This window comes from Physella acuta, unplaced genomic scaffold (assembly GCF_028476545.2).
Source record: "Physella acuta isolate Inbredline_101_S28 unplaced genomic scaffold, ASM2847654v3 ptg001153l, whole genome shotgun sequence".
NCBI lineage: Eukaryota > Metazoa > Mollusca > Gastropoda > Physidae > Physella > Physella acuta.
In genome coordinates this window covers 54059-80546 of record NW_026732670.1, presented here as the reverse complement: position 1 = coordinate 80546, position 26488 = coordinate 54059, and the positions used below count along the sequence as shown (strand labels likewise).

Below are 26488 nucleotides of genomic sequence, written 5' to 3'. Positions count from 1 at the left end.
TAGAACGCTTTCGAAAAAGTTAGGAAAGAAGAGTCATTAAATAGCTTCGATGCTCAATCAGTTGCAACTTTTTTGGGGTGTTTCTTTTCCACGAACTGTGAAACCACCTAAATTCCGTTAATCGTATCTAACATTTTGCTCGTACGTCAATTCAAATTTTAGCTCGCTCCACTGTAGGCTATATCTATTATCAGAAGCGTGTTCTTGTTTTATGCAATGTAATAGAAAAGACGTGCACTTGAGTTAGATCAAATTTATTTGTTTTAAAAATAATTCAAAGAAAAAATCATGTTTTTTTCAAAATATTAATAAAATAAGTTAATAAAAAGTCTAGTGACAATTTAAGCGCAATTTCCTTATGTTATCCATAACAATTTTAAATCGAGATAAATCATATATTCAGCAAATAAATAATGCAACACAAGTAGTTTCAATAATTCAAAACAAAATAGAAAAATCCTTTCGAACCTCCGCTCATTCGCTATGGTAAAATCCTTTCGAACCTCAGCGCTTTGCGCTAAATCATCCTAGGCCTATAGGACGCTCAGTTTAAAAATTCTTAATTAATTTTTTGTGGCCGAACGAAAGGATACTTTTGAAAACTTTCTTCGGCAATATTGTTCTAAATTATGGCAGGAATCGATTGGTAAATGTTTTAAGTCGCTAAGTGGTCTGGTTGCCGAGATATGGGCCAAAAACTGAATTTTTTCGAGGTTTTTTGGCTTTTCCGGGAAATCCGGGAATTTTTTGGCCTATGTTCATCCTCGGAACTTGCTTAACATATTTGCTTTTGGAACTAGTCCTCGATATTGCTTCGTTGAGGAGGAGATACGACTTAAAGACGACTTACATCCATTCCCAGAAATGGAAATTGCGCTTAAAACAAAATAAAATACAATATACATTTTATAGATGTCTACAAATGTCGCAATATAGTTTGTTTCCAAATATCCTGCCTCATAATAAAAATATGGATTTATATGTGGGCCTACATTTTAATATTTTTTTTATTTTTCTCAATATTTAATTAGATGAAAATAGCGCACTAGGAAAGACAACCCAATAAAATAGTTTTAAACATTTATTTCCCTAGTTGTTTCCCTTTAGCAAATAAAAACACACCAAATTTCCAGTTATTCTTTATGAATATTTTATCAAATTTTTTTTTTCCAACAGATCTACAACATTTCAAGGCAGATATAATAATGTCAAGTCAAGCACTACTGACATATATATATATATATATATATATATATATATATATATATATACATATATATATATATATATATATACATATATATATATATATATATATATATATATATATATATATATATATATATATATATATATATATATATATATATATATATATATATATATATATATATATATATATATATATATATATAAAGTATCACAGATATATTTGGGCGATCTTTCTCGAAGTTTAAGTCCATGTAACAGTCTCCTCCCTTTCTACTGTCGTGAGCCCTGCAGACAGATCTTTATGTCGTAAAATCTGAGAACAGTTTACACCGGAAGTTGCTGCAGTTTTGTACCGTGTTGCAGCTCACTTGAAAAACTTGACATCCGTTCAAGCTAATTGATAAAATAAAAATTTAAATTGAAATGACTGGCGACCCTAAAAATAATAACTCTCTCCTCCCCTCTCATTACTGTTAGATACCTTGAAGAGAGCAAGACGCCATTGAACTTTTGAATTTATCTTATGATTTTTTTTTAATGCATAGATATCGTAGATTATGTTATAACTATCGCCGTTATCTTTTCGAGTACGTTCTCAAGACATCAGAGCTGGGTGGACTAAAAAAATGTGACGTCACTTATTGACGTAATTCCCCTCCTTTTAAAAATAATTAACCCAGTCTAACAATAAATTTGATAGCTGAGCCGATAATCGTCGAATTGTCCCTCGTCAACTTGTCAGTCGCCCAGTGGTCAGTCAACTTGTCAATAGCCAACTTGTCAGTAGTCCAGTCGTCCGTCGTCAACTTGTCAGTTGTGCAGTGGTCACTCAACTTGTCATTAGTCCAGTTGTCCGTTTTCAACTGGTCAGTAGTTCTAGTAGCCAACTTGTCAGTAGCCGACTTGTCAGTATTCCAGTTGACCGTCGCCCAGTTGATCGTCGCCCAGTTGACCGTCGCCCAGTTGACCGTCGCCAAGTTGACCTTCGCCCAGTTGACCGTCGCCCAGTTGACCGTGGCCCAGTTGACCATCGCCCAGTTGACCGTCGCCCAGTTGACCGTCGCCCAGTTGACTGTCACCCAGTTGACCGTCGCCCAGTTGACTGTCGCCCAGTTGACCGTCGCCCAGTTGACCGTGGCCCAGTTGACCGTGGCCCAGTTGACCGTCGCCCAGTTGACCGTCGCCCAGTTGACCGTCGCCCAGTTGACCGTGGCCCAGTTGACCATCGCCCAGTTGACCGTCGCCCAGTTGACCGTCGCCCAGTTGCCCACAGCCCAACTCACCTGAAACAGTTGAACGCACACCCCACCTCCGTGGCCACGGTGATTTCCGCCATGTATGACCCTGACCCTGGCAGCGTGGTCAGCAGGGGCGGGAACATGCGCTCAAACAGCTGGACGTGACCCAGGGGACTGGCCGCCACCGGACTCGTGTGGTTCAACATACCGGAAGTGACAAAAACCTTGGGCAAGGCTGGGAGAAAAGATGGATTGGATCAGAACACAATGTTGAAAGAAAAATTAAGTGTCATTAAGTTAAATTTGATTTCCACAGAGATTATGATATAACAATATTTTTATTCAATAATTTACAGACGGAAAACTCCACATCAATCGACCCGGTCCCTACACAAAAAGACATATAGGAGATATGGTACAAATGTATGTTATTACCTTTCTTACAGACGTAAGCGCTAGCCTCTAGTGGACAGTCCAAGAACGCCAGGGTCCCGCTGTTTCTGAGCGCCAGACACTTGGAGCTTGTGGCCAGTGGTATTCCAGATACACCAGTAAACAGTGACCAGTCAGTACCTTATAAACATCAAAACTGACCAATCACCGACATGGAAGAATCCAAAGGTGATAGAAATATAATGAATCACCAAAGAATAACTTTACAATGACACTGTAAGTGGAGCAGTTGTGCCCTACCTGGTATGTTGTAGGTAAAAACAGAGCCATCATCAAACTGCCAACTTCCGGTTACGGTACCTCTGAGTCCTATCCAGAGAAAACCCACCTCGTTGATTGGAAACTACAAGAAAGTTTGAGGACAAAAAATGCTGAATGACGTAAAAAACTTGCATTCCCACTCCCGGTCTATGGGGACAAGATGAATTATACATCGTAAGGACAATATAACCTATCGCTACATGAGGACAAGATGATCTACCCACTACAATAACAAGATGACCTACCCACCTCAAGAACACGATGACCTATCCAAAGGACAAGAAGACCTACCCAAAGGAGAAGATGACATACCCGCCACAAGGACAAGAAGACCTACCCGCCATAAGGACAAGATGACCTACCCGCCACAAGGACAAGATGACCTACCCGCCACAAGGACAAGAAGACCTACCCGCCATAAGGACAAGATGACCTACCCACCACAATGACAAGATGACCTACCCACCACAAGGACACGATGACCTACCCGCCACAAGGACAAGATGACCTACCCGCCACAAGGACAAGATGACCTACCCGCCACAAGGACAAGATGACCTACCCGCCACAAGGACAAGATGACCTACCCGCCACAAGGACAAGATGACCTACCCGCCACAAGGACAAGATGACCTACCCACCTCAAGGACAAGATGACCTACCCGCCACAAGGACACGATAAATTCCTTTTCCCCAGGACTCCACACGCTGGCCAGTGACGCGTCGTGACTGACGCAATAATTTTTAGCAGCGTCAGCCTGGATGCCCCCCGCCACAACCAGATAGCAATATTCACTGTAGTTGCTCCAGCCCTCATCACAGCCGTAGGCTTGCAGGCTCGAATCACACTCTGTACAATCGGGGATTATGGACAAATGTTGAGTCATATATAGGTTTTCAACAAACGACCACATTTTAGCGTATTCTTTGAATTATCATCATAATCACTGCATTATTTTTTCGGACAACGAATATTTAACACATTCTCAGAATTTATTATAATTCAATCACTAAGCACACTACAACACACATATTGAACACTAGAACACACGAACATTGAACACTACAACACACATATTGAACACTAGAACACACGAACATTGAACACTACAACACCAATATTAAACACTACAACCCAAATATTGAACACACTACATCACAAATATTGAACATTACAACACACATATTGAACACTACAATACAAAAATTGAGCACACTACAACATAACAATTAAACACACTACAACACAAACATTGAACACACTACAACACAAATATTGAACACAACAACACACATATTGAACACTACAACACAAACATTAACACACTTTTACACAATCGCCAAACATACTAAAACACGATCACTGACCTCACTACTACACAATCACCAAATTCTCAAACCAATAAACTAATTTTTACCACAATCAGCTAACTCAACACCATCTAAACGCGAGTGACTAAACAATCGACGTCATCGGCCAGCGTACAATGAGCACCTTTTAGTGTTTGTCATGACATGTTTTAGAAGCACCCCCGTCCCCCCCCCCCCTCCCAAAAAAAAACCAATATTTCATTACAAAATAACAAAATGATGTATGTTGATTTTTTCTTTAGAAGAAAAATGGCTCTTAATACAACTCGTTAATACACATTGACCTATACTCGATACACACTGACCAAAAGACACCAAAACATCGAACACACTGACCAACCTTCAGCACAGCTGGTCAGACAATCAACACAGTGATCAGCATACTGATCAACAGACAATCAACACACTAACACTCTGAGTCAGTACTGACCAACAGACACCAACACATGGACTAACACACCAACGAACAAAATGACCATTACATTGTCCTACCATCCACACAACTGACCAGACAATCAATACACTAACCAACACACTGACCAACACATTGACCAACACACTGACCAAGACATCAACCAACACACTGACCAACACATTGACCCAAAAATTGACCAACACACCAACCAACACACTGACCAACACACCAACCAACACACTGACCCACCTTCTACACAGCTGACCAGCACGACCAACACTATCGTCCATCTAACTGCCATTGTTGACCGCCCACTACCTGAAACACTGACCAGCCTCTCTAGCCACTTTGACCTCTATCAATAACTTGTCTCCCCTTTGTCCTCTCTACAACAGAAATACAGTGAGAAGTTTTGCGTGCATTGAATAAGTAAATGAGTTTTTTTTTAAGTTGCTCCGTTGCTCGTTTTCGGTCAGGAATACGATAAGAATCATATCTAGTTCAATGGATATGAGTTAGTATTCAGTCGGATTACCAGAAATGTGGATTATCTATCCGTCTTGAATAGTTTGACGTGCCTGAGTCAACTCAGCTGGTGTGGCGTACCTAGCTCTAGTCAGAGAAACTAGATACTGGGTACAGTATTGGCCACACAATTCCTTCATTTGCCAATGTAAAAAATAATAAATAAATAAACTCTAGTTCATCTACATTATAGACCGTCAACTTATTAGTGGTGTTACTTCCCTTTATCTCTATGTGGTACGGTGGGCAACTAAACAATGAATGTAAGTTCTAAAGCACTCACCCACCTCCTGGAATAACCAACCCTCGTCCAACAGCTCAACCTCCAGAGAACTCAAGCACCACGAGACTCTCCCTGGTGGCTGAAGACACCAAGTGACCAATCAGCAGCTCGCGTTTAGTCACGTGTATCGAGTTCCTGACAAGCAGAAAAAAAATGAGCAAGCGTGAAGCTCGCGGAGGAGTACGTGAGTGGCACTGGGAGGGACCCCCCCCCCCCCCCCTCCTCCGTCTTATTATCACAGGGTCTACGTAGTTCTTCCGTCTCTAGAACCAGCTCTGTAAGTGCTGTGAAAATAGTGATGGTATCTGCTGCCTGCCTTTGTTTTGTGGGTAGCATGTGGAACAAAGATACTGATTCCATCATCGCGGTAAAGATGTATAGGCCTCATAAAACTCCCTTTTGAAATAATTCAATGGAAAACGTGAAACTGTTTGAAAGAAATGACATTTGTGCTTAATGTTAATATAAGATTTTAGTAAAGGCTAGAACACTCGTATGTAGCAGTAGTCTGTAGCACGTAAAGCTTGGAGTGTTGATCAATTGGGAATATTTCTCGTCAACCAATCAGAATGTGATGACTAGTCCCTAGCTCGCGGGCCAAATTTTGCTTGGGGTAAAAGGTGGGTGTAAGAAAAGTATGGAACGTGATATATATAACCCGCTTAACATGGGGTGGGGGTAGGGCTGATAAGGCAGCAGACCAGAGCCCATTATATTTAGCCCCCCCTCCCTCCCTTTTCACTTAATTTTATTTAACAAACGATAATAAATTACACTTTTCTACAGACTTCTTAATTTAACTGGCTAATTATAATTCCTACATTTAAGTTTTAATTATTCAACACAAACCAGATTAATATAAATTGTTTCCCAGGAGGTGTCTTCATAACGTGCATATGTTAATAGCTACTGTCATTAACTCCTGTTCGACCTTTGTTGACATAAAGATAGCTAGCAACTTAATTACACGTTAGTTTTTTTTACAACAGTTGGGGATGATCCACAAAACACTAATATCCACAAATATCCACACTATGAATGCCTTGAAGATCCTTTACAAGTGAGAGTTGAGTCTAACCCTATCCATTCATTGGTCAAATCTTGATGTATTAAGCTTAAAATGGGAGCATAGATTTTATCAGCTACCTTACACACACAGCGTTATTTCCCTAACATAATAGAAAAAGGACCTGACAGTCTGTCCTGTTCAGTAAGAAAGTAAAAAAGATATGGAGAGATGTTTAAAATTAGTACAGAAATTTCGAATACACTTGTGAGTTTCTTCCAGTACACCAAAAAGTACTTACACTCCAGAAGAAAAATGTATGAATTCAATGTCTGAGTAGAGTTTGAGTCGTATGAATCAGACCACGGCAGACATTTGCTTTTGTTATACACGAACAGTGCTTCACATAGTACTTAAGATTTAACATGTACAAATGAATGATAATAGTGTGATAAATGTTGCTGTGTTTGACCCCTTCTAGGGTATTTGATATTCCTGTAAGGTTGTAAATAGTAATAAAACAGATAGTGTTAGTTACCTCACAAGTTAAAGACAGTTACAAATACCATGGAGGTTTCGACCCAAGGTCTTCGTCAGCACACAACAGTGTGGTTACAGATTAGACAGAAAAGACAAACTCCACTGCAGCTACCATTTGTATGTAAGAGTGTACATACATGAGGTTGTAAATAGTATTCCTGTAAGAGTGTATATATGAGGTTGCTAGCTTACAGGACTCAAGGCATTGTGTTGGTCTCTCAATATATTCAGTACTAGCTAACAGGTGGATAATATAGTATATGATTGCTGCAATGTTCACAGCGAGTCCTTTGATACAGAAACTGATCAGCTTTTTAACATTTCACCTACAGTGTTTGTAGGTTTACACTCTCTTCTGTCTCCTAAATTATTAAATTTATATCGTTGATTGTATTCTCTACGTGTAAATATGTTGGTCTACTTTCCTTTTACGTTTTGCGACGTGTGGGGCAAATGAAGCACAGCTCACCAGTTTCGGTAAAATTGGCTTATAAAAGAGTAGTAGTGGTCATCTCGATGCCTAGCCGTCATTACGTGAATCAGTAGCTGAGGTGGACCCGGGTGGGGACCCTGTCACTCTCGGGTTAGCATTCATGCGCCCTACCGTCCAACCTCGCGCCCCATATTCAAGTATGCATATCTATATATATAATTCTCTTCTGGGAGCCGTTAGAAAACAAGCTGCAAGCGCCTCCTTGCAGTCCCCTCTCTTTCTCTCTATCACTATCACTACCACCCCCACCCCACCCCCACATTGTCTGGTGAGCTGTGGTCACGCTAAATGTATACAAAGCTAAATGTTTACAAATCGTAGAGCCGTAGAGCCGGGTTTCTATTAGGGGCAGATAATTTAGTTCGATTTTAAACTTACATGAGGTAACTAAGAAATAACTAAGAGGAAGCTGCTTTCACGGGGGGGGGGGGGGGGGGGGGGGGGTGTAGGGTCGGGGTTAGGGGAAGGGGGGGGGGTAGTGTTTTAAAGCAAATATTTTCAGTAGCAGCATTGGTACTGCCGAATTCACAAATCATGAATTACTGAAAAGTAGAAAATAAAACAACTAAATAGCGGCGTATGATACGCCGCGGGTCGGCTGGTTCACATTAATAATTTTAAGGCTCGGCAATTGATAAAATAAAATATTATAATTTTTTTGAACAAGTTTAGACACATTCCACTGTCAAGGCTTTTTATATGGCTTTGGGTTATTCACTTTTAATTTATACTTTTAATGAACAAGGGAAATAACCATTAAAAATAATTCCAAAGTCTTTGAAAAATTCAACAAAAATTTAAATACCAAAATATTAAAATAAAAAGCCTGATGTTTACATTCTATGTATTAGCTTTAACATTTTAAAATAATAATTTAATAATTATGTATATGGTTTTTAAAAATAAGTATTATTATTACATTATAAATAAAATATCAAACCTATAGCTGATTTGAATAATTGAATTTACCAATACTGAAAAGTTACTTCCATTTAAGGTTATGTGAATTTCCATTTGGAACCTTGTGTGTGTTATTTTTTTTCCTTCACATTTTATACATTGTAAGTACTTTTTTTCTGTTTTATTTCTTGTGTATGTTGCCTGGCCCCGGATGGGCCTCACGCACAACTATGTCGGAAAAATACATCAAACGGCTATTCCTGCCTAAGTTTGGCATGGCAGGACATGCACCAAAAACTCTAGAGATTTTCATAGAAGAGGGTTTTTCTTTAGCTACACTCACAGCTGACGAACTAAAAAGAGAGCTATGTATGTTATGTAGCCTATCACCAGCTGAATTTGAAGGTCTGTACAACTATGGGACACTGCGTAAATGGTATGTCACCATTAGATCAAAGGAACTATATGAGAAAATGCACCTAAAAGAATTTCACAGAGATTTGCCACCTGGGGTAACATCCAGATACAGAGTGCAGAGAATATCAATAACCCACGCCGATAAATCTGGGCAAAGGGGCATGCTGAAATGGCTGCCTTCCAAGACAAGCGACGATGATATAATGGCGATTCTGAAATCTATAAGCAGTCAGGACTCAACACCAACATTTAAGAGAATAGACCAATCAAATGTGGTCCAATTCACCATCTCTCTGGAGAAAGAAGATGTGGAGAGTGTGCCACACTATATTATACTTACAAATGAGGCCAACAAGGAGAGCAGAGTCCTTATAATCCTCAATGGAAGGAGGGTGCAATGTTGCCACTGCAACACAGACAGACACCTGCCTAAAATGTGTGAGCATTTGAGGACTCGCGCTCTTGACGGCGTCCAGCTAGTAGATGGACAGTACAGGGCAATTGAGCCTTGGGATGCAAATGATAAAGAAGAAGTTAGGGAGCATCTAAGTAACAATAGAAATTTCTTAAAGCATTGGGACAGTTATGATGTTGACGGAGAAAGACAAAATGAAATGCTTAGAGAAGCAAGGCATAGAGAGGTAGAAGATGCCTTTGGAGTAGATGGCCAAACTGAAGCACATCATACTACTGCAGCATCACAGCAAGTTAACGAAAGCGTAACAGAAACCACCATAGAGGCCGAAGCCATGGAGACAATAGCGATCAGAAATTCCATAGTAACAGGGTCTCAAAAAGATGGGAATCAAGAAAATTTGGAGGCTGTCGATGAAACAATAAATGATATTCTTCAAGATAACACTAGTTCAGAAAACATAACGAAACCGCTAAAGAAAATTAAAAGCTCACAAAGTATATCAGCAACAAAGGTATCAGGTTAACTGTCATATAGTCAAGCAATCAGTTCAAGTAAAAATCAATTACCTACAGTAAAGTCACCTCAAAGGGTCGTGACCAGGGCCCAACGGGATAGCAAACCAGCGGCTGGAAAGTTTGGCGTTAAAAGACCACCACCATCCAGCCCTCCAGAAACAGATGTTCGAAAGAAAACCCCAAATAATTCATGCTAACTCTGGCAACATTGAACATCGGGGGGGGGGGGGGGGCTAGGGACAAACACATTATATAAACAACATAATAAATAAACACAATATTGACATCCTACTTTTACAGGAAACTAACATTTGAACTACAGAAGAAGCAAATAAACTAGATGCATAATTAATATCGACAGTCTCAAGTTAAACATCACTCGATCAGCCCTCAAGTAAATTAACATTAGAACAGTCTTCTGTTTCCCAGGTTTTTTAAAGTGCACAACCTGAATGGTAGAAAGAGATACACACCTCACCCCCCCCCCCCCACACACACACACACTTCCCCGCACTCAACCGGACTGGCGGATTTTTCAAGGTAGCGTGACCTCTTTGCCAAGTGTCAATTTTATGTCATGGAAAGTTTTGGAATGATGGATCAGTATGTGTACTGCAGAGACACTTCTCCCAAGCAGTGGCGGAACTAGAAAAATTGGGCCACCCCGCAAAAAATTTTTTTAGGCCCCCCCCCCCCTCCATACATACATACATATATATATATATATATATATATATATATATATATATATATATATATATATATATATATATATATATATATATTTATATATATTTATATATATATATATGTATATATATATGTATATATATATATATATATATATATATATATATATATATATATATATATATATATATATATATATATATATATATATATGTATATATATATATATATATATTTATTTATTTATTTATTTATTTATTTATTTATTTATTTATTTATTTATCAAACACGACATGCGAACATAGGATATTCATTGCTGGCCTGTTCGGGTTTTGAAAAAAATTGTGGTTTTTTTTTTTCAATTAAAGCAAATTATATCATCATGCCATGTGTGTAAGTGCATTAGTGAGTTTTGAGAAGACAAGCAGTGAGTTTTGTAAAATTCAGTTTTATTTTATTTCTGTTATAAGACCTCTTAACCTCTAGTCGTTCAAAATAATATAAACCATGAAAGCTTTGTATGTAAGTTATGGTGTCTCGTGTTATGTTTATTTTCATGTTTTTGTTTCGAATTTATATTATTAATTTTAAATACATTTCCTTTTTATACAATGTTATTCATAAGTAAGTACTTTACAAATAAATTATAATTAAGAGAAGTAATTGCTTTTTAATTTGTTTAGTACAAATCTATTAAAAGGAGCTAATGAGCACCTTTATTTGACTATTTAAAAAAGGGAAATAAGTCATGGAAGTGGTTTGAATGTTTGCTTAGCTTAATGATAAGTTTGATTGTAGGAGAAAGAGGACTTGGCTTTCACAGTGGTTTAAATTTAAAAACAAAGGGAAAAATATACAAGAGCGTGGGATGGTGTCTATAGAAGCTACGGTAATATTTTTTACAAAACAACCATCAAGTAAAAAAAAGCAAGGAAATTATTTTTTTTTAAATATAAAAAAATTATTTTGGTCGGATGTGGGCCCCTAAATGGCGTGGCCCCCCCCCCCCCCGCATTGCGGGGTCTGGCGGCACTGTAGTTCCGCCCCTGCTCCCAAGGTCGTTTCTATTTCTGTCCATGGGCGGCTACAATGTGAACTTTTGACTCCTCAGCTAAGGACAAAGCACAGTAAACTAAGCAGTCAAGAGAAACCTAGTTTGCACACCTTATTTTAGTCTAGTTCTTATGCCATTTTATTTTCTCCATTTGATTATTATATATGCAATTGATGTTCATGTCTTTGATGCTGTGTAAAATCTATCAAATAAATAATTATTACTGATTTAAAGGTTTAAAACAATTGAATTAATAAAACAAAAAAAAATAAAAAGGAAAAAAAAAACTAATTGAGGACTGTATAGATATAGATGTTTGAAAGGGAAGAGTGTTTGCTTTTACGTGTCTCATTGTAATAACATAACTTTTCCGATTGCTTAAAATTTGTATCATTTTAATTCTCTGTAATCCCAAATTTATTTCAGCTCTACTTTAAAAAAAAACAAATTCCCCCTCTCCCCCCCCCCGTCCCCTCAGCCCACCACGCCGAGAAAAAATAATCCCTTGAATCATCATTTAATTTTAATTACACATTTGCATTTTCAGTTTCAGGTTAGTTTTTAATTTTTAATTTTTCTTTATATTTAGACGTTTTGTATTACATCTATGTATATGTGAACCATCTTAAATGAATGAAAGCAGGCTACAAGTAAGAAAGAAATATTACTACTGTAATATATTGTAATATATTGTATTACTATTTCGTTTTCATTTGATGTTCAAAATTATGTAAGAATTTGATGTTGATGTACTTGTTTTAAATTGCAAATAAAAGTATTTAAAAAAAAAAAAAAAAAAAAAATGTGAAAAAAAAAAAAAAAAAAAATGTGTAAGAACGCTCAATAAATACAATGAATGATTAGATTTAATTAGAGCAGTACTTCTTAGTTTTAGTAGAGATTTAGTAGATCGAGATCAAGTCCTCTTTAAATCAACATGGCTCAAAGTAGCTATGTTAAAGAAAAGTCCATGTTGATGGCGGAAAAGAAAACATTGACTGATATGCTGTATAAATTTCAAGACCAGTTAAATCGTCTCAAGATTGAAGAGCTTGCACTTAAAAGTCTTATGAAAATGCAAGCCATGCAAAGTTCTAAAAAAAACTGGAGAAAGTAATGGTGTCAGTAATTCTTTAGATTCTGTATCTGATATTGGAAGCTTAGTCTCAAAAGCCTCTGGTGCTGAATCTTACAAAGAGACCCTAAATCTCAATGTGGACACACATGAAATGGATGATCTTAAAAGACTTGATGACTTCATTGAAGAAGAAGAGGATGAAGAAGAGGAAGTAATGGATGAAACCAATGAAGAAGACTATAATGATCAACTGAAGAGTTACATGTATTAATGAGTGGTTAAAGCTTGATGACATTACTAATTGGTCATTTTTCTATCATATTTTGGTTATCACATTGCATTGAGAATGATCTCTCAGTGGCTGTGCATCTTTGAATTGTACCCTGTTTTAATGGTAAACAAAGGCTGCATTGATCTTGTAAATACTCTTTTTTTTAATAATATTAATATTGTTTACCTTATTCATGTACATTGTGTATTTTATTTTGTATTGGATTGATAGAATAAATCTCTAGTCTAATACATATTAACTTACTTGATAGTTAATCAATCATGATTCTGAAAAATCTTTTATAGATTATAAATAAACCTAGTGTAAAATTTAAAAAAAATAAATGTGTACGACTTCCTTTTCTCTCCCCCTCTATCCACTTTACCCCCAGACATGATAACCCCACAATCCCTTTAACTGTTCCAACGACCCCACCACCCACCGCAACATCAATATCCAAAACTTATTTAAAGTTCTAAATCTTGTCTCTTTCCCCTCATCTTTCACACTGCAACCTTTTGAAAACTCAATGCGACCACTACAACACCCTTTTAACTAGTTAACTTAAGTTGTTTCCCTACATAGAAAATGCTTCACTGTCCCATTGACCCTCTCTGAAAAATTTCCTTTCCTCTCCCCACCCAGACTTCTGACACTTTCATTTGACCTTCACCGCTTTTACTGTCATCCTTTGCAATTTTTTTTTATAATCAAATACATGACATAATGTAAATATTCATTATGTACATTTGCCAAAACCTTTCGTTTTCATTTGGTGTTCAAAATTATGTTAAAAAAAATTTGATGTTGATGTACTTGTTTTAATTGCAAATAAAAGTATTTAAAAAAAAAAACTAATAAAATGTGCATTTTCTATTCTCCATTTGATTATTATATATGCAATTGATGTTCATGTCTTTGATGCTGTGTAAAATCTATCAAATAAATTATTAATACTGAAAAAAAAAAATGTGTACGACTTCCTTCACAACCTCAGTATCTAAGGAAGGAGAGATAAAACCATCATCAGTTAATAATTAATGTTTAGTTCTCAGTCCTAGAATGATTTTATTTACTTTTTCAAAGATTACTTAGAACTCATATAGCATAAAATATAAAACCCAAGAACTGAAAATGGAAGGCAATGCTAAAAACACTGTTGCCTTCATGACAACCAAGAACAGGGAGATGTTCCCAACAAGCATGGCCCAGGACAGATTTGGCAACGAGATGTCACTTGTCATTGGCAACCCTAATGTTGGCCCAGGCTGTTATGAAAACGAAGAAAAAACCAACATGTATCACTTAGTCAAGACCAAACTTGTGAGTACAAAGGGATACACTTTGGGAGCCAGAACAGGAACAAGATTGCTCAAAATTTATCAGGACAAAACGCCATCACCAGCTGAGTACCAGCAGCACACAACTGATCCTATTGTTGCTGAAAAGGATAAAAAGCCTTTCAAAGTCGGGGCAGAGAGGTTTCCTGTTTATAAAAGGGATTTAGTAGATGTAGTGCCGGGAGCAGGAACCTATGAAGTGAACACACCAATCAACAGAAAAGTAGAATGGCACCAATCCTTTGGCAGTGCACCAATCATGCTACCCACCATAACACATAAAAGCACCATAGAGAGAAACACAGATAAACTATACAGCACAAAAGAAGAAAGAAAATACCACAGAAAACTCGCATTTCTGAAGCTCTACTACTAATTCATGCAAGCTGACACAATTAACTTATAATCTGCTAGAACTAGGAGAATATCATCGGAGCTAAAAATGTTGAAATTTGAAATCATTAAAACTTACATCCCAACATTTTGTATTTATTTTCATTGTATATTTTGTTGAACATTTTGAATTTCTATAACTATATTATCGTGGTTAAAACTTTTTTTTTGTTGCTGTGGAAATAATTTGTAACATATTTTACATGAGTAATAAATGATGTAGTTAAAAAAAATGTGTACAACACGCTTGCCACTAGAAATAACATCCATACGGCAGTTGATGTTTTACATTCACATATTGCAGGGGTCGGCAACCTTTTTAGACGGAAGAGCCAAAAGATACAATTTACACCATTACCCAGTTTTTAAAGAGCCACTAACATTTTTGTGTCAATAGTATGATATTTCTTTAGGATTATATATATGAAAACACCATTCATTGTTTATAGTAATGCTGAAGTGATTGAATAGTAGCATTGGTTTCATAACGATATTTTTTTTGCAGATTTTTGTAATTAAGTAATTTACCGCTCACCATGTTTTCAACAAAAAAAAAGTATTTTTTTTTAAACAAACCACTTCTTCAAACAAAGACATAGGCTCTGTTTTCCTTTCATTTTTACACTTAGCTGGTTTAGTTTCTTTGTGATATTCACTATGAAGTTGAATGTTTCATTTCGGAATGGACAATGTAATAGGAAGTACATTGAGATAGGGAGTAACTAAATATTCTAATATAATAGTGAATGTTTATTGTTTATAACTATTGTTATATCTTTTATTACCGACTGTTGCAGACTAATATTTTTATGAGTTTTGAAATTGAATAAAATAATTACTAATATTTGTGCATGGAGCTGAAGAGCCGCAACTGGACATCAAAAGAGCCGCATGCGGCTCGCGAGCCGCAGGTTGCCGACCCCTGACATATTGGATTATCTAATATACAACCATGAAACCTATTATGCTCCATGGCCATGAAAGGTCCATTACACAGATCAAGTACAACAGAGAAGGAGATCTCATTTTTTCCAGTGCAAAAGATCCCCAACCTAATGTATGGTACTCTCTCAATGGAGAAAGATTAGGCACATTTGTGGGCCATAATGGTGCTGTTTGGTGCATTGATTGTAGCTGGGATTCATGTAAAGTACTGACAGGTGCTGCTGACAACACTTGTAAAATCTGGGACTGTCAAACAGGCACACAGTTGAACTCCCTGGAAACAAGAACAGCAGTCAGAACAAATGGATTTTCTTACAGTGGAAACCTTATCATGTTTACTACAGACAAGACTATGGGCTGTCCTTGTGAGATACACATTTATGATTTGAGAGATGGATCTCAAATGGAAACTGGCACCCCTTTAAAGACAATCCCTATAGAAGGGAATACCAAAAAAATTACTTCCGCTATCTGGGGACCGTATGAGGATTTTATACTAACTGGACATGAGAACGGAGAGATAAATCAGTATGATTTTAAGACTGGACATAAATTGAAAGGCTGCTTGGACCACACAAAGCACATTAATGATATACAGCCATACAAAGACTACAGTATGTTTATTACCGCCTCTAAAGATAATACAGCCAGGCTGTTTGATATGGACACCCTTGAGCCAAAGAAAATCTACAAAACAGAGAGACCTGTCAATTCTGCTGCTATCTCCCCACTCCATGATCATGTTGTGGTGGGTGGTGGTCAAGAGGCCATGCAGGTCACTACCACATGCACTAGGGTTGGCAAGTTTGATGCTCGTTTCTTCCATCTTGTGTTTGAGGAAGAGTTTGGTAGGGTCAAGGGTCACTTTGGGCCCATCAACAATGTTGCATTCATCCAGATGGCAAAAGCTACAGTAGTGGAGGTGAAGATGTTTATGTTCGAGTACACTATTTTGATTCAAATTATTTGGACTTTTCTTTTGAGTATTGATAGAATTGCAACTTAGATATTTATTTGATTGAATTGTAAACAAACACAAAAAAAAAGACATTTACAAATAAATGAGCTGTACCTCAAAAAAAATTGTTTCAATCTCGGATAGTGTACGAATTACAGCTGATGATACTTAATCTCATTTAAACAGGTTACTATATTCTTAATTTTAAAACAAAAAGATTTGAAAACCTACCTTAAACCTTTTCAGATTCACCAACAGTTTCTAGAACTACTTGAAGAATAATGTCCAGACTTTAATTCATCTGCAACAGCCACGCCTACAATCAGAATTTCTTCCAGGCATCTCTTAGAGGAGGGGGGGGGGGCGTAGCACCACCTATACGCTCCCCTCCCCCTAAGAAAGTCTACCACCGAACGAAATGGAATTTAAATAGAAAACATATACTTTTACCAGTGTCCGCTTCCCCCCCCCCCAAAAAAATATCAAGTGTCCCTCCCCCCCCTCCCCCGGAGAAAAAAAGTCTACAATGCAAGTCCTGATCACATCAAGAGGACAACCAAACCAGCGCGGCTATATAATTAGAGATCTCATCAGCAACCAACAAATTCTTCTACTCAACTACTTCTCCTAACAAGCCTTTGACGTCACCACAATGCACAACACAACCAAAACTTGAAAAAGACTAGATCAATAGAACCCTTAGATGACCCCCCCCCCCCCTCACACATACAGTCAACAATTACACACTCATACAGGCACCTAGACTTCTCAGCCAAAAAGAACCATCAACATGCACAATTTCTCACACCAACAACCGCAGCTTCAACATCTACACCAACAACCGTAGCTTCACCATCTACACCAACAACAACAGCTTCACCATCTACACCAACAATAACAGCTTCATCATCTACACCAACAATAACAGCTACACCATCTACACCAACAACCGCAGCTTCACCATCTACACAAAAAACAACAGCTACACCATCTACACCAACAACAACAGCTTCACCATCTACACCAACAACAACAGCTACACCATCTACACCGACAACAACAGCTTCACCATCTACACCAACAAGTCAGCAAATATCCCACAAAACTTCACCATCTACACCAACAACAACAGCTTCACCATCTACACCAACAACCGTAGCTTCACCATCTACACTAACAACAACAGCTTCACCATCTACACCAACAACAACAGCTTCACCATCTACACCAACAATAACAGCTAAACCATCTACACCAACAACCGCAGCTTCACCATCTACACCAAAAACAACAGCTTCGCCATCTACACCAACAACAACAGCTTCACCATCTACACCAACAACTGCAGCTTCACCATCTACACCAACAACATCAGCTTCACCATCTACACCAACAACCGCAGCTACACCATCTACACCAACAACAACAGCTACACCATCTACACCGACAACAACAGCTTCACCATCTACACCAACAAGTCAGCAAATATCCCACACAACTTCACCATCTACACCAACAACTGCAGCTTCACAATCTACACCAACAATAACAGCTACACCATCTACACCAACAACAACAGCTTCACCATCTGCACCAACAACAACAGTTTCACCATCAACACTAACAACAACAGCTTCACCATCTACAACAACAACAACAGCTACACCATCTACACCAACAACAACAGCTTCACCATCTACACCAACAACAACAGCTACACCATCTACACCAACAACAACAGCTTCACCATCTACACCAACAATAACAGCTTCACCATCTACACCAACAATAACAGCTTCACCATCTACACCTACAACCGCAGGTTCACCATCAACACTAACAACAACAGCTTCACCATCTACACCAACAACCGCAGCTTCACCATCTACACCAACAACAACAGTTTCACCATCTACACCAACAACAACAGCTTCACCATCTACACCAACAACAACAGCTTCACCAGTTACAGTACCCTCTACAACAAGTTACAGTACCCTCTACAACAAGTTACAGTACCATCTACAACAAGTTACTGTACCCTCTACAACAAGTTACTGTACCCTCCCCTCTACAACAAGTTAAAGTACCCTCTACAACAAGTTACTGTACCCTCTACAACAAGTTACAGTACCCTCTACAACAAGTTACAGTACCCTCTACAGCAAGTTACAGTACCCTCTACAACAAGTTACAGTACCCTCTACAGCAAGTTACAGTACCCTCTACAACAAGTTACAGTACCCTCTACAACAAGTTACTCTCTACAACAAGTTACAGTACCCTCTACAAATTGAAAATTTGCTCCAGAAGGGGCGCCAAATTGAAAGTTTGTCCCCGGGCGCCGGGAAGGGTCGCTACGCCTCTGAGGCAACACCCAACGAACTGTTACGGAACCATGAAATAAGCCAATTATTATTAAGGATTACTGCACATTCACTTTCAGTAGTGGCATTATTCCAGATTGCGTTTCATTTTATTGTTAATGAAGTCTTAGTTTCATAGACGTCTTTTGTCAAGCCGCTGGCATAGGTTATGTTAATATTCTCTGTCTTACGTGAAAGGAAATAAACTTGCAATTACAATTTTAAACAATAGAGACCTTTGTTGGATGACTTATGTATTAGCTGTTTACATTTTTTTTTCAATTCTTAAATTTATTTTTAAAACCTAACCTGTGGTACATTCCCAACTTCACTTCCTCTATCCCTTTCAACCCACCATTATTTTAGCTTTCAATTTTTGAACATTGATACTCATATAGACGTTTTGTATTTTGCGTAAATGAATAAATAAACCATTGCGAACACATAAAGTTGCATGTTAGAAAGAAGTTGTAAATCAGTATGCAACGTGATTTATAAGCAATATCTTAAAATAATGTAACCTTGTTTTTTTTCCATTTTAATTTTAATGAAATTTGCTTTTCCCCCTGAAATTTTAAGCTCAATATGGTACCCAGCATAGTTATGACGTACCCCCCCCCCCCCCATCCTCTCAATAACATGTTGCAAGCGAAAACGTCTTTGATCCATCTGATATCAATTTTTTTTTCTAAAATATCGATTGGGTTACAAGATCATTAGGAGAAAAGTCGATTTGATTATCCGACCAAAAAATACAAAGGTCGATAGCGAGTTCCTGCGATAAAAAGTTTGGTGCCTCGGTGTTATGATGGATATGGATGACAGATGGATTGGCCTGTCATTAGATGGACATGCGATGGATGATGACAGATGGATTGGTCTGTTGTTAGATGGACATGCGATGGATGATGATAGATGGATTGGTCTGTCATTAGATGGACATGCGATGGATGATGACAGATGGATTGGTCTGTTGTTAGATGGACATGCGATGGATGATGATAGATGGATTGGTCTGTCATTAGATGGACACAAGTTAAGACCGTCATCGATATGGATGACAGATAGATTGGTATATCCTTTGCTGGACACAAAATATACCTCGCGTTTTGATGGATGATGACAGATAGATTGGTATATCCTTTGCTGGACACAAAATATACCTCGCGTTTTGATGGATGATGACAGATAGATTGGTATATCCTTTGCTGGACACAAAATATACCTCGCGTTTTGATGGATGATGACAGATGGATTGGTCTGTTGTTAGATGGACATGCGATGGATGATGACAGATGGATTGGTCTGTTGTTAGATGGACATGCGATGGATCATGACAGATGCATTGGTCTGTTGTTAGATGGACATGCGATGGATCATGACAGATGCATTGGTCTGTCATTAGATAGACATGCGATGGATGATGACGGATGGATTGGTCTGTCATTAGATAGACATGCGATGGATCATGACAGATGGATTGGTCTGTCATTAGATAGACATGCGATGGATGATGACAGAGGCATTGGTCTGTGTTTACACCTGATTAAGTGCCTTTAGTACTACCAATACTAACTCAATCACCATTGCTGAATCTATAAGTTAAATGATTGATTTTAGCGTTTAATATTTGTGGGTTTAGTTTTAATTTGTTTTGCTTTTAAACATGTCTTCTAACGGTCAAAATGGGTTTGTTTAATTAATTTACTTCAAGTGTTACAATTTATTTAATTAATTTATAATTGGTTGATTTGAGTAAATGAGTTTCAATTATAAAAAAAAAATCATTTATCTGTTAAAATGCGATTGGGGTGCTAAAATATGATTTGTTAAAATGTGTTTGATTTCTTAAAATGTGTTAGATTTCTTAATATTTGTTTCGTCTAATCCATAGTATTAAACCACACCCGGAAAATTCATCTTTTTTTATGAGCTGAATTGCCGGCGCCATCCCATAATTCTCGAATTGTTGAAGACATACCAGAACGTTAGACGCCATCGAAGCTGGGAGTTAGTTATGGGAACAGGAAATCAATATATGGATTAGCAGGCTCGAGACTGTGTGTGTGAGGGGGGTGGGGGGGGGGGGGGGGGGGGGGGGGGTGGGGGGGTGAGGTGATGGGGTGGGGAGATATGTCGTTAGATCTACAACTCGTTGGCTAGAAGTGGGGAAAAAAATTAGGGTCTGAACGAAGGGAAATGTTATACATTTTGTCATGTTTTGTCTATTTGACTAGACTTCATGCACCCTTATTCATCGATGTTTTTTTTTTAAATTTAAGTTCGTCAATGGCATGTATTTATTTTGGACTGTAAGTCATCTATTGGCTTCTGTATAAGATATTGACCTCTGGTTTGTATACTGACCTAAATGTCATTTATTGGTATCCATCTCATCTATTTGCACTCATGTCATCTATTGCTTCCATGTTATCAAGTCATTTACATCTATCGGCCTTCATGCAGTAAATTGGCATCCATGCCATGTATTTGCGCTCATGTCATCTCTTAACCTCCATGTCAACTATTCGTCTCCATGTCATCTATTCGTCTCCATGTCATCTATTCGTCTCCATGTCATCTATTCGTCTCCATGTCATCTTTTTATCTCCATGCCATCTATTCGTCTCCATGTCATCTTTTTATCTCCATGCCATCTATTCGTCTCCATGTCATCTTTTTATCTCCATGTCATCTATTCGTCTCCATGTCATCTTTTTATCTCCATGTCATCTATTCGTCTCCATGTCATCAATTCGTCTCCATGTCATCAATTCGTCTCCATGTCATCATTTCGTCTCCATGTCATCATTTCGTCTCCTTGCATCTATTCGTCTCCATGTCATCTATTCGTCTCCATGTCATCTATTCGTCTCCATGTCATCAATTCGTCTCCATGTCATCATTTCGTCTCCTTGCATCTATTCGTCTCCATGTCATCAATTCGTCTCCATGTCATCTATTAGCCTCCATGTCATCTATTTGTCCACATGTCATCTATTCGTCTCCATATCATCTATTTGTCCACATGTCATATACTGGCACCCACGTGATCTATTAGTATTTATCTCAACTATTGATCCCCTTGCTATACATTGGCCTCGATGTCATACAATTCTCTTGATCCATTACCCTGTATGCTATCATATCATGTTCACATTCCTTTATTCCATCTCTTGTATCATCTTTTACCCCACCTATACTTCCCCACCCCATCAATAACTAGTGTGTACAATTTAAAATTATCATCCTTCCCTTATTCTAAAGAGTTTTTTTAAATACACTTGTGATATTGACGAAATATACATTACGGCTCTCAGGTAACATGCCTGTGCAAGTAAAAAAAAACAGGCGAAGTAGAGTTTTTGTTTCGTATTATCTGAATAGCACCCCTCAATCTTTAAAAATCCCCACCCCCCCACCGGCAACCCTTTTATTAACGCGCAGTTCACACCAGTGGCGTAGCGAGGTCGGGTGTCACCCGGTGCGGCACTTAATGGTGTCACAACCCAGAGGCGTAGCGACCCTTCCCGGGGACAAATTTTCGATTTGCACCCCCCCCCTCAAACTTTCGATTTGCACCCCCCCCCCCTCAAACTTTCCATTTGCACCCCCCCTAAAGTTTTTCTCTATATATTCTATATATTTTGCTATTTTTTGCCTTGGTGTCATCCCCCCTAAATGGTGTCACCCGGTGCGGTCCGCACCCCCCCCCCCCCCCCCGCTACGCCCCTGGTTCACACTGTTGTTAACAGGCCGGTGCTCCTCTCAAATTTAATTAATAGACCTAAAATAGATATCTTAACTCTCCCGTCCAGATAACTCCCCGCCCTCACTCCTAACAGGACTTCACCCCAACAGTTTACACGAAACCACCTACCATACAGACTAAAACACGAGGTCTAAAACTCATTTGATTCTACCTTCTCGTCTAGATTCAATCTACACTAGTTCACGAAAGAAACGGATATTCCCGAAAACCAAAAATAAAACTTCACCGTTTCGCTTATTTTTTTCTGTAACACAAAACTCGCTGATCAATTCATCATATTTGTTGCCTCCCAATTGGCTTACAAATACATAGCTCGTTAAACCGGATATCGAACTGTTGTTTACCCAAGAATGGTCTCCCTCTCCCTCCCCCCCCCCCCTCCATGAAGCTGTATTCGGTTAGGCCTGTATGTTTGGGCTGAGCAGTGTGAGAGAGGTGGTATCGTTTGGAGAGGGACGCAAACAGTTAATTGAATTAGCTCCCCTGGCCGAGTTACGGGCCTTACGGCAGCGTGAGGCGAATAACGGACGAGTTTTTTGGTACTTGGTTATGTGAGGATGGCCTTCAAAGATGGCCAACAGTTACGTGAATATGGCCCTCTAAGTTGGCCATCAGTTACTTGTGTTTAGCCCAAAGAGTTGGCCAACAGTTACTTGAATATGGTATACAAAGTTGGCCATAAATTACTTGTGTATAGCACCCAAAGTTGGCCATCAGTTACTTATGTATGTCCCTCTAAGTTGGCCATTAGTTACTTGTGTATGGCCCACAATGTTGGCTGGCCATCAGATACTTGTGTATGGCCCAAAGAGTTGGCCATTAGTTCCCTTGTATATCACACAAATCTGGCCATCGGTTACTAGTATATGGCCCTCAAACTTGGCCATCAGTTACTTGTGTATGGCCCACAAAGTTGGCCCTTATTTATTTAATGAGTATGGCCTTCATAGATAACCATTAGGTCCTCAAAGTTGGCCATTAGTTGAGTTTGGCCTTAAAGATGGCCATTTGTTGCTTGTTTGTGTATGGCCCTTAAAGCTGGGCATTTATTGCAGTTGATACCACCCCACCCCCCCCCCCCCCCGAGGGAAAGTTAAAGTGGTGGGGTAGTATTTCAATCTAACGGTAGGGCAAAATTTTTCTAGTTAAAAAAACAACAATCTTGATACTATTCGACAAAATGTTAACTAAAACCTCCGTCTACTCATACAATTTTATATTTGAATGTACTAATACTATACTTTAGCACTGTGCCCAAGCCAGATCAATGATGGCGACTGATTAGATTGTTAATCCAGACTGCAAATATCGATTAGACGGTTAATCTTTCCAGTAAATAAAACACGCGTTATTATCCTGGTTCATCCAGCGATTAATTAAATCAGAAACATCCAATAGCCAATCCAGAACGCATGGATGGTTAATTAGGCTCCTGAGATTGTAATTGGAACAACAAGTAGGCTAGGGAGTATATTAAACAAGTACAGTTAGGGAGTGTTTTGATGTTTTGATATTTAATTATAAGACAGACTCTGGTATAATTTGACTTTTTAATATAAGACATGCTCTGGTATAACTTGACATTTTAATAAGAATTGGACTATGGTATATTGTCATGTTTTGACATTTAAATATAAGACATGCCCTGAAATATTTTGATATTTAAAAAATAAGTGGATTCATGTTTTGATATTTAAATAGAAGGCAGATTAGGATAATTTTGGTGATAAGATGTAAGATCTAGATCTAAAACTCATAGCTTAAACAAGAGGTAGGCTGTGGTAGATATGGATGTTTTTTTTTAAATTTCTCGATTTTAAAGTTCTGTTGGGTAATGTTGTCTTTGTGAGTGAATGACAAAAAAGGCAGTTATGGTGAACTGAATGGGGGAGAGTTAGGTTTAGTATCTTGTATCACCCAAAACCATAACCTAAGCTAACCCTTGACCTAACACATGTATTCCAGTGTGTGATTTCCTATATTTCCTACTTGAAGGTATCGCTATTATTATTACTTTTTTAAATATTAAAATCAAGATATATTTTTCTTTATTTTCTTTGATGTGAAAGGTTTTAACATAGCTAAAGATTATGGTTCCAAGGAAACTGTTTTTGCTGTAACTTCTTCTTCAATACATGCTCTGATACCCTTCTCCAAATCCTTTTTTTAACTTTGCAGCTTCTACTAAACGTGCCTTTTTTGGTGCTATCTGTAGGTGACCCTTTTTTATAACTCCTTTAGGTTTGCCATGCTTTTATTTCTTTTTGCCTGGTGCTTGAAGTTTTGAGGCCTTGTATTTTCCTTGTGCCACGATTGCTATCCTCGGTATCGCTATTATGTTGAGACAAGCGATGGAAACGTTGAAACAGCCTCCTATTTCTAGCAGCTGTTTGACACAAACAATGTAAAACCATGCTCTACAAATCGATGGGATTTTATCATTATTAAAATATTGGACGACCGTGTTTACACAACAACCTTGAGCTTTAGATAGTCCATGTACAGTTTCTTCCCCTGTTTGTGTCGAGCCACTAGGATGGTCTCCCTTGAAGAGTTGTTCGCTCTCCGATTGCTGGTTTATTAGTTTGTTTTGTGTGTAATATGGATTACCTCCCTTCATGGTTCTATTTCTCCCCCCTCTCCCCCTTGCACAATACCCTTCACACACCCCCACCCCCACCTCTTCCATCTTAAGCCAAAAGAATGGCTGCTCGTGGCGTTAGGTTTTGATAGCTTATCGATGAGATCGATACAAATAACGCGATCAGACCAAAGGGAACACAAAACCTGAGTACGGTAATTAACCAGCCTCGTTTTGACTCCTGGCTAGTGATGTAGCAGACCTCACGCAGCTACATAAAACACTCGACCACCCCCCCCCCCCCCTCTCCCCCAAACATTTTACATTTTGTAACTTAGAATAATTTTTTTTTTTACAAAGGCATATATTTCGTTGATCTACAAAAGTATAATAATGATGTATTGAATAAGCTACTAGACGAAATACTGATAATACTAACAGCAGCCAGACCGAAATAACTCAAACAATACTTTATCGTATAAGATTATGTAATTACTGAATTTAAAAATCTAAGTTTACCCGTTAACACAATCACTATTAAAGCCTGACAAAATACTTGCAGCTAACTGTTAAATCAACCCTGAGCCCAACCTTAAAAATAACACTGGATCTAAACTTCCCAATAAAACAGAACCTTAACTTAAAAATAACACTGGAAATATAATTCATAATAAAACAAAACCTGAACTGAGAAATAACACTGAAAATAACTGAGATTTTAACCCTATAACCAATAACCTCTACATTATGAAAGTGTTTCCAAGCATTCATAAATAATTTAGCAGTTCATGTTTCAGAGAGCACAGCTTATTTCTACCAACACAACTCAAACTCCAGCCTTCGACAATGTAACATCACCAGCCTACACTGTATTTGTATAATTTGTCGAAGGTTACCACAGCAGTTGGTACTTAACATCTGACGTTGTGTTGGGTAATTTGACACAATCGTTCTCACATTCGACTATGCACACCCCCTTCAGACGCGAATCAC

General features: G+C 38.2%; 5 protein-coding genes across 5 annotated transcripts in view; 3 read left to right on the top strand and 2 right to left on the bottom strand.

The window, feature by feature from the left end:
• Positions 1–1404: 1404 nt before the first annotated feature.
• On the bottom strand, positions 1405–6121 carry LOC131956478 (uncharacterized). The gene is made up of 6 exons (XM_059320939.1): positions 6007–6121; positions 3827–4014; positions 3144–3246; positions 2886–3023; positions 2496–2685; positions 1405–1605 (listed from the first exon to the last, which is right to left on the bottom strand). The coding sequence occupies exons 1-6, from the start codon at positions 6119–6121 to the stop codon at positions 1512–1514; spliced, it is 828 nt and encodes a 275-aa protein (XP_059176922.1). The 3' UTR covers positions 1405–1511.
• A 6607-nt stretch (positions 6122–12728) lies between these two features.
• LOC131956477 (snRNA-activating protein complex subunit 5-like) lies at positions 12729–13140 on the top strand. The gene is made up of 2 exons (XM_059320938.1): positions 12729–12904; positions 12951–13140. Exons 1-2 carry the CDS (start codon positions 12729–12731, stop codon positions 13138–13140), a joined length of 366 nt encoding a protein of 121 aa, XP_059176921.1.
• A 989-nt stretch (positions 13141–14129) lies between these two features.
• LOC131956475 (protein pitchfork) lies at positions 14130–15086 on the top strand. Its single transcript, XM_059320936.1, has one exon. The coding sequence runs from the start codon at positions 14275–14277 to the stop codon at positions 14854–14856; it is 582 nt and encodes a 193-aa protein (XP_059176919.1). The 5' UTR covers positions 14130–14274; the 3' UTR covers positions 14857–15086.
• A 718-nt stretch (positions 15087–15804) lies between these two features.
• LOC131956479 (eukaryotic translation initiation factor 3 subunit I-like) lies at positions 15805–16895 on the top strand. Its single transcript, XM_059320941.1, is given in 2 exon segments — positions 15805–16705; positions 16708–16895. Coding segments are annotated over 2 exon segments (981 nt in total). The 5' UTR covers positions 15805–15825; the 3' UTR covers positions 16809–16895.
• A 966-nt stretch (positions 16896–17861) lies between these two features.
• LOC131956476 (putative cuticle collagen 91) overlaps positions 17862–26488 on the bottom strand; it is a 55141-nt gene continuing 46514 nt past the window's right edge. Inside the window, exons 2-3 of the mRNA XM_059320937.1 lie at positions 18281–18418; positions 17862–18133 (exon numbers count right to left, since the gene is read on the bottom strand). Coding sequence (XP_059176920.1) covers positions 17862–18133; positions 18281–18418 — 410 coding nt within the window. The remainder of the gene's footprint in view (positions 18134–18280; positions 18419–26488) is intronic.